The sequence below is a fragment of the Heloderma suspectum genome, chromosome 1, assembly GCF_057233095.1.
Source record: "Heloderma suspectum isolate Gila_16-S chromosome 1, 16-S_ref, whole genome shotgun sequence".
Lineage (NCBI taxonomy): Eukaryota > Metazoa > Chordata > Lepidosauria > Squamata > Helodermatidae > Heloderma > Heloderma suspectum.
Window position 1 is genome coordinate 391561051 of NC_139458.1, and position 12803 is coordinate 391573853.

The following is a 12803-nucleotide window of genomic DNA, read 5'->3' on the forward strand; positions in this document are numbered from 1 at the left end:
TGTCCCCTGAGAAGCCTGTACGAGGGTCAAGAAGCAACAGTAAGAACAGCCGATTGGTTCAAAATGGGGAAAGGAGTACGACAAGGCTGCATATTGTCGCTCTGCTTATTTAACTTATATGCAAAGTACATCATGAGAAACACCGGCTTGGATGAATCACAGGTCAGAATTAAGATTGCCAGGAGAATTATCAACAACCTCAGATACGCAGACAATACCACCCTAATGGCAGAAAGCGAAAAGGATCTAAAGAGCCTCTTGTTGAGGGTGAAAGTGGAGAGTGCAAAAGCTGGTTTGAAACTCAACATTAAAAAAATGAAGATCATGGCATCTGGCCCCATCACTTCCTGGCATATAGAAGGGGAAGAAATGGAAGCAGTGACAGGTTTTATTTTCTTGGGCTACAAGATCACCGCAGACGGTGACTGTAGCTATGAAATTAAAAGACGCTTGCTCCTTGGGAGGAAAGCTATGGCACACCTAGACAGCATAGTAAGAAGCAGAGACATCACCTTGCCGACAAAGGTCCGTCTAATCAAAGCTATGGTTTTCCCAGTAGTAATGTATGGCTGGGAGAGCTGGACTATAAGGAAGGCTGAGCGCCGAAGAATTGATGCTTTCGAACTGTGGTGCTGGAGAAGACTCTTACAAGTCTCCTGGTCTGCAAGGAGGTCCAGTCAGTCAATCCTAAAGGAAATCAACCCTGACTGCTCACTGGAAGGACAGATACTGGACCTGAAGCTCAAATATTTTGGCCACCAAATGCGAAGAGAAAAGTCACTGATGCTGGGAAAGATTGAAGGCAAAAGGAGAAGGGGGCGGCAAAGGATGAGATGGCTAGATAGCATCACCAATGCAATGAATATGAACTTGAGCACACTCCGGGAGAGAGTGGAGGACAGGAAGGCGTGCTATGGTCCATGGGGTCACGAAGAGTCGGACACGACTTAACAACTGAATAACAACAAAAAGAGACTTTTATTTTACTTCCTTCAAAGTTTTGTTTATTTATTTACTTTATATCTCACCTGTCTGCCCAAAAATGGTGCTCAATTATTTCTTTATTTACCGTCCAAACTTTTAAAAGTTTAAACTACAGTATCAAACCAAAGTAAAAACCACCAGCAGAGTAAATATCTAAAGATACAATAACAGATTAAAAACAATAAAAACTAAACAGCTAAAATGCCTGGCAGAATAAAAAGTCTTCACCTGGCACCAAAAAGACCACAACATAGGTGTCAGGCAAGCTTCACTGGAGAGGGCATTCCATAACAGGACAGCCACCATTGAAAAGGCCCTCTCCTTAGTAGCCACCCTAGCTCAAGCTGGCTAACAATAAAATACCTTAAAAGTTGTATTTATTTATGCCATTAGTTTGTTGTTTACAGGAAAAACAATCACATTTCTTATTCTGATATTAGTTGCTTATTTGGGGTGGGGGTAGAAGTAGAATAGGGTAAAGCCATTTATATTTGGGTGATCTCCAATTGACCTAGCTAGAAACATAAGACTTTTTTTGTACACTCCTAGGAATCAAAATATTATTTTCCTAACTATACCATTATATGACAGGAATCTGTGGGTGTACTTCATATTCTCAGGAAATGCCAGATCCTTTTGAGTTTGATTTACAGATGTTGGCATTTTCTGTTTCTCAGGAAAAGTATGTGAAGAATTATTCTAAAGAGTGAAAACAGAGTTATAACTGTTAAAACTGAGAAGGATGTTTGTGGCTTTTCATTTATTTATTTTTTAACCTTGGTCTAAATAACGTTCTGTTATCCAGCTTCGATTACTGCAGACTATAGGGTTTTTCCCCATCTGCTAAGCAGAAAATTGGCAGCCAGTTCCATTAAAGCTGGGGTGGGGGGCGGAATATGTGCTTCCCCCTTCACCATTCCATCCTTTTCTTTTGTATCCTTTGACAGAAAACTAAATTACTCTTTAATGCACTCTCTGTCTCCTTTCTTTCATTTAAGATTATGTTTACTGGAGGCTGTGTATTTTTAGTAATTTTTTTGTCCCACCCACTCCATTGTTATCTACACATAGATTATGAAGGACGGGTTGCGAAAGGGAAATCCTTTCGCACATTGCTGCCATCATCCTTCTGCACTGCAGCAGTATTTTGCAGATGTCCTGTGAAACTGTGAAACCGAAAGTCTTACTGTGTTAGCTTCAGTCCTAATCATGGTACTAGAAAAGCCTGCAGCCATTTTTATTTGGTCACTTTTCCACTGCAAATTGCTTTTTGCAACTCCCACTTTCACTGAAGATCTTTCCAGAGGCCTGTCATGAATGGGTTCAGCATATGTTCAGTTGCATGCCATAAATCATTGCTCCATCTACCCTTCTGATTGACAGTTAACCACAGCCAAGACTAACTTGTAACCATTTCCACAGGGATTGTTGTGCTAGTTTCAGCAAGCACAACAGCCTTGCAGCACCTTAAATATTCACACATTTATTGTGGCTATGCCACAAAACTTTCATGCACTGCAGTCCACTTCATTAGATACATGAAGTGTTATGCTGAATTACCTGTATATATACATGGGGGGGGGCTACTAAACAGTAAGTTCAGAGGGAAATAAAATGCAGAAGGTACAGACAGTGATAAGTAATTTATTAACAGTAGTTGTTCACAAAACAGTTGTTGGACGATACCACAGATATCCTTGCACAGGAGGAACAGAAAAGGATGTGGGCTTGCACTCTATGTTAAAAATACATATGTCTGCACAGAAATACAGGAAGATGAGCTTGGTAGCCCCATTGAGAGCATCTGGGTTAAAATAAATGGAGCAAAGAATAAAAGGAACATGGTGGTTGGAGTCTACTACCGGCCACCCAATCAAGGAGAAGATGAGGATGAAACTTTTGAAAAGCAAATAGCCAGTGTTTCAAGGAAGCATGATGTAGTAGTAATGGTGGACTTCAATTTCCCCGATATTTGTTGGGAGACAAATTCTGCAAAACATGGCCCCTCCAGGAAATTCCTGATTTGTGTGGTGGATAACTTCCTCCTACAGAAAGTAGAGAAAGGAACTAGAGGATTGGTTAACCTTGACTTGATCCTAACCAACAGAGATGACTTACTGGATAAAGTAGCAGTTACAGGAATTCTGGGGGAAAGCGAACATGTTACACTTGAGTTCTTGGTTCTAAAGGAAGCAAACACCAACTGTAGCCAAACGTGTACCCTGGATTTTAGAAAAGCTGATTTTAATAAACTCAGAACAATGATCAGTAAGGTCCCATGGCAAGCGACTCTAATGAAAAAAGGAGTCCAAGATGGGTGGGAGTTTTAAAAAAAGGAAATTCTCAAGGCACAGTTCCAACAAGAAGAAAAGGTGGAAGACAACAGAAGAAGCCAATGTGGCTTCATAAAAAGTTTAGAGATGACCTGAAAACAAAAAAGGACACATGTAGGAAGTGGAAGGAAGGCCAAGCAACAAAGGAAGAGTACAGGCAGGTAGCACAGAATTGCAGGGATGGCGTCAGGAAGGCTAAAGCTGAGAACGAGCTGAGGTTAGCGAGGGATGCTAAAAGCAACAAAAAGTCTTTCTTCAGCTACGTGCATAGTAAAAGACAGAGGAAAGAAATGGTTGTTCAGCTATTAAATAAGGATGGCAAAATGATAACAGATGACAAAGAAAAGGCAGAAGTGCTCAATTCCTACTTTGGCGCAGTCTTCTCCCAGAAGAGGGTCTATGACCCCCCTGGCAAAGGCGAAGTACAGGCTGAAGGGGCAGGATTGCAGCTTGAGATGGATAAGCATATGGTCAAGGAACACGGAATGGAGTTCAAATCTCCAGGGCCAGATGAACTGCACCCTAGAATAATAAAGGAACTGGCAGAAGAACTCCCAGAACCACTGTCTCTTATCTTTGGGAATTCCTGGAGGACAGGTGAAATGCCAGATGACTGGAGGAGAGCTAATGTTGTCCCTATCTTCAAAAAGGGTGAAAAGGAGGAACCTGGGAACTACAGACCAGTTAGTCTGACATCAATCTCTGGGAAAATTCTGGAGCAGATGATACAGCAATCCATCTGGAAGCACCTTGAAAACAATGCAGTGATGACTCGAAGCCAACATGGATTTGTCAAGAACAAGTCCTGCCAGACAAATCTGATCTCATTTTTTGATCAGGTCACCTCCCTTGTGGACTGTGGGAATGCTGTGGACATCATATACCTCGACTTCAGCAAAGCTTTCGACAAAGTGCCCCATGATACCCTGATGAGCAAACTAGCTCAAAGTGGGCTAGATGAAACAACGATCCAGTGGATCCACAGTTGGCTATAGAATCGGACTCAAAGAGTGCTTACCAATGGGACCTTCTCAAACTGGGGAGAGGTAACGAGGGGGGTACCGCAGGGCTCAGTCCTGGGCCCAGTGTTCTTCAACATTTTTATTAATGACTTGGAGGAGGAGGTGCAGGGAATGCTGATCAGATTTGCAGATGACACCAAATTGGGCGGGACAGCTAATACTTTGGAAGACAGAAACAGAATTCAAAGTGATCTGGATAGACTGGAGCGCTGGGCAGAAAACAAGAGAATGACATTTAATAGGGATAAATGCCAAGTTCTGCACCTAGGAAAAAGAAACCAAATGCATAGTTACAAGATGGGGGATACAGGCTCAACAACACTACAAGCGAGAAAGATCTTGGAATTGTTGTCGATCACAAGCTGAATGTGAGCCAACAATGTGATGTGGCTGCAAAAAAGGCCAATGCTATTTTGGGCTGCATTAATAGAAGCATAGCTTCCAAATCCCGGGAGGTACTAGTTCCTCTCAACTCAGCACTGGTTAGGCCTCATCTTGAGTACCGTGTCCAGTTCTGGGCACCGCGCTAAGAAGGATGCAGACAAGCTGGAGAGGGTTCAGAGGAGGGCAACAAAGATGATCAGGGGACTGGAAACAACGCCCTTTGAAGAGAGACTGAAAGAACTGGGCATGTTTAGCCTTGAGAACTGAAGACTGAGGGGAGATATGATAGCGCTCTTCGAGTACTTGAAAGGTAGTCACAGAGAGGAAGGCCAGGATCTTCTCGATCATTCCAGAATGCAGGACATGGAATAATAGGCTCAAGTGACAGGAAGCCAGATTGCGGCTGAACATCAGGAAAAACTTCCTAATTGTTAGCGCAATATGACAGTGGAACCAATTACCTAGGGAGGTGGTGGGCTCTCCCACACTGGAAGCATTCAAGATGAGGCTGGACAGCCATCTGTCAGGGATGCTCTGACTTGGATTCCTGCATTGAGCAGGGGGTTGGACTCCATGGTCTTGTAGGCCCCTTCCAACGCTACTATTCTATGATTCTATGAACCCTTGTAAAGGAGCATAAGAAGCCACCTTATGTAAGGTCAGATTATTTGTCTTTCAAATGTTTTCTACTCTGACTGACAAGATTTGCCCTTCCTATTTAAAACAATGGGGAATTTAAAAGCTAATTACATCATCAAGACTCAGTGGATTTTCACAAAAGTTAGATGGACAAGATCCCTGCCATTTTCTAGAATTTATGGATGCATTGGGAAGAAAAAGAAGGTACATTATGGGACAGGGCAAAAAGAAGGCACATTATTGGGCAGGGGGAAAAATGGTCATAAACGGAAGAAATGTAGAAGCTATTAAGGGAAGCTATTAAGTAGCAACTCTTTCTAAATGGATCTGCATATGATACTTGGCATAACTGTTTTATGTTGACTGTTCTATGCTGTTTTTATAATTTTGTGGCATTTAGCTTTTTTTGGTATTCACATATTAATTGTTTAAGTCCTATGCCCCCTACGCAGCAACTGGGGGGGGGGGGGCATAGGATTGTTCAGTTTTCTGACTCCGAACTCAGAGACAGGAAACCGCACTCGCTGCCTCCTTCCTTGCCCCCTTGAAGCCAGCACAGAGAGAACCGTCCTGGCTGCTGCTGCAAGCTCGCAAACGCAAAGGGGGTGAAAGGGGCTGTTCCTGGGGGCAGGGAAGGGAAGAGACTAGTGATGTGGGGATACAAGCTATTCCCAGCCATCCCCAGCCTCCTTCCCTCCCCCTCCCCAAAGCCTCCACTAGATAGGTGAAATTGCCCATCTAGTTAAATTGCAGAGGATACTCATAAGCCTCTAGGTTTGGAGGCTTATGAGGACCCAGGGCCGATCCAATAGGATTGCACCCTAATTCTTTTGTAAACCTCCTTGGAATATGATTGAAAGGTGATAGAAAAATTGTTAATAAATAGATAAACTATGCCCCATTTCAGAAGAAATGGAGAAATAAATACATTTATGGACAGGCTTTAACATAATAGGCTACTTGACCTATCCGTTTTATGTCTTACCCTATCATGGTTACAGTATTGCTATCTGTTTATTGCTATCCAGTATACATTTCTTTGAAACAGATACACCCAGTCATATGACATTGGGCATATGTGAACTTCTTTGCATAACACATATTTAGCTTATGGAATTTGCTCCCATGTGGTGATGACCATTGGCTTAGATGGTGTTACAAGGGGATTAGACAAATACATAGAGGATATTATTAGCCATGATAGCTAATATCTGAACTTTCATGTTCAGAGGTGGTATGCCTCCGAATACCAGTTGCTGGGGAGCAAAATGACAGAAAAAGTCTGTTGCCTTCATGAGCAATATGTGGTCTTCCTAGAAGCACCTGCCTGGCCCCTACTGGAAATGGGTTGTTATACTAGATGGATCTTTGGTCTGATCCAACAGAATTCTTCTTATGTTCTTGTGACCAATAAACAGTAGCTGCTCAGCTTAGGACTCCTAATGCACAATCCTATGCATGTGTAGACAGAAAAAAGTCCCACAGTTCCCAGCATTCCCAATGCATAGGATTGTGCCCTGAGCTAAGTTAGAAATGACACTGGTGTGAGAGGATGGCCATATTCAGATGTAATAAGTTAGAATTGCTGAGAATTTTGGCTCATTGTTCACAAGCACGCTGCTTGATTGCTCCCTCTTGGCTCCTTCCACCAGCAAGGAACAGCTAAACTAACCAGAAACTAGCAAGGAAGTCAAAGTTATCTGTTATGACCAAAACCAGACTCCTGGCTTATTGCTCCCCTAACAAACCAGAGTCTGAAGCTAGGGTATGAAATTGGCTTTTCATTCCTAGTTTGTTAGGAGAGCCAGGGTCTGGGTTCAGATTTAACAGGAAGTTAGTTTAGGCACTCCCTCTGGTGGGATGAGCCAAGCAGGGATAATGGGGAAGAATACACAAGCACACTAAACCAGAATCCTCAATGTGGCCAGTGTCTTCCAAGTTGTTTAGCCAGTGTTTTTTCCCCTAGTGAAAAACTGCAGATGTTTACATAACAGGCAAGTTATTATGATGTTGATGATATAGCAAATTAAGTGACCTCTCAAATTAGAAACTGTTTAGAAATAAATTTCTTGGAGAATTAATTATTTTTGCACTGACATTGTCTTTATGAAACCCTTAAGTCAGATATTGCCTTGACTGTTCTATGTTAAGAAAAATATTCCAAACATAATTAAACATATATTACTATACATAATCAAATGTAGCACAGACAAGTTTTATAAACCGACCTGGTTTTAACAATGACCTGGTTCTCATGACACAACAACTCACCATGGGTAATTACCCATGGTGGGTTGTCGTGCCATCCAAACCTGGTATGGTTTTCACAGGGTGGCTTATTTTTCACAAACAAGCCAGTAGGAAAATCCATGGCTTGTTGTTGAGTTGTTCAGGGTGGCTTTTTGTGACATCCTAAGCCAGCAGGGCAACTTCATTGTGAATTGTTGGGAATGGCTAGAGAGCTACCCAGCAAATGTGGCAAAAAAACCTGCTGCTCCTTGCGATTCCACTAGTGCTGCTGCCATCATCCCTAGTCAGTGCCCTTCGCCCCACGCTCCTGAAAATCAAGAAGAAAGGACACCAGACAGTGTCCCAAATGCATTTGCAATTATTTATTTATTTATTTATTATTATTATTATTATTATTATTACTATTACTATTACTATTACTAGTTGGTCTTGTGCAAGTGTACACATTCAGAAGTCTGCAGCTAGTAATTTACATAATTTCCCCCTCCATTTTCCCCTCTGAAAATTCTATGAAATTCTCCCCCTCCCTACAAAAGAGGCAGAAAAAATAATTCCTCTTTCACAGGGAGAGAAAAAGTTCCTGAAAATAGGGGGCAGGATTAGGCAGACCACTAGTATTGAAATATATGTATGTTTACCAATTCACCCTACTGCTCTGCCTTGAAATGTGTGTATCTTTACCAATCCCCATCACTGCTTTGTAAGCCATATGTACAGCTGACAGCTAACAATGGAGACGAGTGGAGGGAAGCGACAAGTACAAAGGAGTGAGGTGGAGGAGCCAAAAGTGACTGATGGCTGCAGGAGAAGGAGCTTTTTGGGCGAGTGTAATTAGTAGTATGTGAAGCAGCCATTTAAAAATAAGGTATTCGCTAGCAAGGTTAGCACAGAAGTGGAAGATGAAATTCACAAGGACATTGACAAGAAGGGGATATCACTATGCTGGACTAAATAGCGGACAGGCAGTCTTGCGCCCTTGCGTAAGACCCTGAAAAATATATAAAAGTTTGTGAATGCGTTACTGTGTTCTTAAGGGCTCAAAGAATTGATTCCATTTGGTGATCTGATATGGGGAGCGGGCTGAATTTCCCTTGGTAGTTGGCAACCCCCTGACTAGTTGGAGAAAGGATGCTGACATAGGGACTCAGGAAATTGCCACAAAGGATACATGCCAGCATGAGGACTGTGGGGAAAACAAGCCATGAAAAACTGCAGGGAGCCTGAATGTCTGCCCGGTTAGCAAACTAACAATCAGCCCATGGTAGCTTATTTTCAGAGTAGCTTAGTGTGATGTACAGACTTGTCCAATGTTCGTTGTTCCATTGCTCCTATGGAAATTCTGGAATATTCCAAAGTATTAATTTTTTTTTTAAAAAAAACACCTATCAGATTGAGTTGCTGTTAGATTCTTGGCATATCTGTGATTTTGGTGAAAGTAGATTCCTTTCCAGGTCGTCTTTCTAGACACAAGAATTTCTTACAAGAGCATTCTAGAAATATGTTCTAGAAATCATAGCATTCAAGTGGCTCTGAAGTATTGAAAAATGTGTTGGTTATGAACAGTACAACGAAAACTTCCCTTAGTTGTCAGCAGCATAACTAAAATGGAGGGCTCTATTTTATTTTAAATTATTTTTAGGCCACCTTTAGGGATAGAATCCATACCCTCCAAGTATGAGACTAGTCTTAGTTTACAGATTTTGAGTTGATGTGATTACCTCTTGGCAATTTACTACAGATTATGTTACTTTAGACTTTGAATTTTATTGTCTCTTCTTATGCATTTTATGAGATCTCTAGAATGACCAGATAGAAAGGAGGATAGGATAGATAGAACAGGAAAACTTGGCAGATGAAACTCTTCACAACATTGCATGACAGACTACAACTGCCTCTTTTTTTACAGTTCTTTTCCAAACTCCATTCTTTAACACAGCTCTCAAACATATTAAATAGTTGTAATGTGGAGGCTTGTGATCATATTTCCCAACTTAAAAAAAAAATAATGAAGCAGAGCTGTGGAAGGTTCCAATTTTGATTACTAGAGTAGTAGTGCTAGAGAAGGGAGCATTTAACCCTTTACTTCAAACATTTTCCCCAATTTCATTTGGGGAAATAGATCTAAACAGAACAATTTGCACTCAACTCAAACAAGGAGTCAAGTAGTTGTTTGCAAGTCCGATCTTTGGAATCAATCTAGCAGTGAACAATCTTATAGGTCTGTAAGGTTTTAACTGTGAATATTATTGCAACCTGTTGTAGATCTTGTGTGGATGCTGTAGAGAAATAACACAAGGTTTCTATATGTATTTGGAACGATCTCTACTATGAACAAGTCAACAAATTCAAATACTTTGGATCAGTTTTAAGTAGACATTGGGCTATGCTGTAGATATCGCAGCAACCATTTATAAATTATAGTCATGTTATACAGGCTTTTAATATGTTAATGTTGCTCTGCTCTTTAAAATTATTTATATTTTCCTTTGTTTCAGCCAAGCCTTTCACTTCTAAAGTGAAACAGATGCGACTACATAAAGAAGACTTTGAAATCTTAAAGGTGATTGGCCGAGGAGCCTTTGGAGAGGTAAGAGTTACTTACAGTTTGAATGTGCCTGCAGCATTTTATAGTAAAAATATAGTAATACAGTGCAATTTAGTATGTACAAATTGCAGAGGACACCTGTGAGGTTTTCTGATATGGAAATACATTCTATAGAGCTGTTGGATTTAATTTATCCAGTTGTCTCTTCACTTCAACAGTTTGTAGGTCTTTTGCATTAGGACAAAGAGCATTAGGAGTACTTTCCAGTGGTATTTTTGTGCTTTTAGTGTTGAGCTGTAAATTACATATGACTTTTGTAAACAATGTGTTGTAGAGTTGCCTATATACAGCTATGCTACTGGGTGAATTAATTACATGGAAAGTTCTTCCCTACAGTGGCCCCTTAGGTCTGTATATGTTTAGAGGAGTAGGAGAAAAAGACAGTTATAACAAAGGAGATAAGTAAGCAGTGAGATCCCTCAAGGATATATCTTAGTGCTTTTGCTTTTTAAGAAGCAAAAATTTTACAATGTATTTATTACATTTCTATAATGCCCAATAGCCAAAGTTCCCTGAGTAGTTATCTGGAGTCGGGGTGGGAAGTGAGGTACCCAAGTTTGCAAGTGATAGCATCTGGGGAAGCTGAAAAGCACAAGCTGAGTGCAAGCTGAAAAGTGCTTGCCTGGGGTGTCCAGACCTCTATGCTCTCTATTGAACACCTCGGGTTGTGATGGGGATTGCTCCTTTAGCTTCCTCCTCACCCTTTTCTGCCTCGCTGCCAACCCCCTTCCTTGTAGGGTTATGTCAGGGTGGGGAAGACTTCTGAGTTCAGTCTGCATCTTCCTCCAACTCCCAGCCCTGAGGCTAAACTCTGTATCCTCTCTGGCTTTACATGCTCCTTGCCTCACTGGAAAATTCCATGAGGCATCATGGTCTTCTTGGCTCTGGCATTGCACTATTGTCATTGCAACAGCATATGTTGGCTCCTGCAGCTTGTCTGGCACAGCCACATTGACCAGCGTTCCTGCGGTAACTGGCCGTTCAGCTGTTGTTGCTTTTGGAGCTAGTAGGCTCTTTGGGGCTGCTGCCTCTTGCTACTGAGTGGTGGGGTGTCAGTCTTGGCTGATGCAGGGTTATCACTGGTTTGATAGTGTCCATACCACACCAACTTATTCAGTATAATGAAAACCCAATCAGACTGTGAAAAGCTCCAAAAGGATATCCTAGAGCTGAAAAAGGTAGAGGAAGAGCAATCAAAATGTTCAAGAGGTTGGTATAACTTCCATGTGAGGAAAGGTTAAATTGCTTGGGAGTTTTTTATTTAGAAGTACGATGACCAATGTTAGAAGTGGACCTGTTAGAGGTTTACAAATATATTAAATGGAGAGAGTAGGTAGAGAAAAACTTATTTTCCTGTCTCACATCTCTAACTCATATCTCAATAACATTGATTGGCAGACAAAAGAAAGTACATTTTCACAGAAGATATAATTTACTTAGGTAATTTGTTTCCAGAAGGTGTGCTGATGGCCACTGGCTTGGATCTTAACATCCCTTCCATGAATATGTGTGTGACTTTCTAGCATAGATAATGTTTCCAGTGTAACGTGTATGTAACCAGGCTAAGCATTCCTTATTGCCTCTGGATGAAATCTTGAGCCCCTGATTTCTGAAGTATACTCAGAGTTTGGCAAAAGTTCAATGAATAGTTTTATCACCGATAATTACAATTGTTATTGTAAATTTTCCTGATGCAAAATTTGAAGTGAACTTCAGAGTTCCTTCCCAAAAAAGCATTTGAAGAATTTTGAAGGAAGTCAAAAGAGTTTCAGTAAGGCTTGCAGCATTCCACAGGAGACTGTAATATCACTCTATTGATAATCTTATAACCCATGGGCAGAATATATGTGTGAACTGTATATGTGTGTAGGAGGGCGAGAGTGCCCCTGCTTTGCAAAAGTTCCTTGCTGGAGCAAGGCACTATAAGATGACAGGAGTTGACTAGAGTTCCTTGAAAGACCAGCCTTACCTAATCTGTTGCCCTCCAGATGTGTTGGACTGCAACTCCCATCACCCCAGCCAGCATGCCAATTGGCCATGCTGACTGGGGATGTTGGGAGTTGCAGTCCAACACAGTTGGAGGGCACCGGGTTGAAAAGGTGGGTATAGACAATCTGTTTGCATAATTGGATGGAGTTTACAGGGGAAATCCCTGAGGTATACTACAAGAGGTTTAGGCTTTTCTTAATTTAGAAAGAGGAATTGGATGTTGCTGTTCCATTTCTGTGTTACTTTCCTCCAAGACAAGATCTGTTTATGCTTGCCTGAATGTTCAAATGTATATACATGCCACCTTTAAAAGCCAAATGAGCAGAAAGCGACTAACATTCCAACTATTTCTAGAGTGTTTCTTTTTAAATCGTTGTTTATCCAAGAAGAAGTAGGAATCGGTTAGCAGATTCTACCCCCCCCCCAAGATACCTGCATTCATATTTTTGATGAAGGAAAGGTAAATGTGTTGATGTAAAAGTGCATGAGAGACTTAACCTTGTGAAGAGGCAGAAACGGTTTGACAGCAGGCCAGACAGCATTACTGTTTGTGGGAAATATGGAAGAAGGATTTTGGCTTCTTTCCTTGTTTCAAAC

General features: G+C 41.3%; 1 protein-coding gene across 2 annotated transcripts in view; it reads left to right on the plus strand.

The window, feature by feature from the left end:
* Positions 1–12803, plus strand: part of CDC42BPA (CDC42 binding protein kinase alpha) — a 275648-nt gene that overhangs the window by 64673 nt on the left and 198172 nt on the right. For both annotated transcript variants that reach the window (XM_084828634.1, XM_084828633.1), the window contains exon 2: positions 10108–10199. In XM_084828634.1, coding sequence (XP_084684760.1) covers positions 10108–10199 — 92 coding nt within the window. The remainder of the gene's footprint in view (positions 1–10107; positions 10200–12803) is intronic.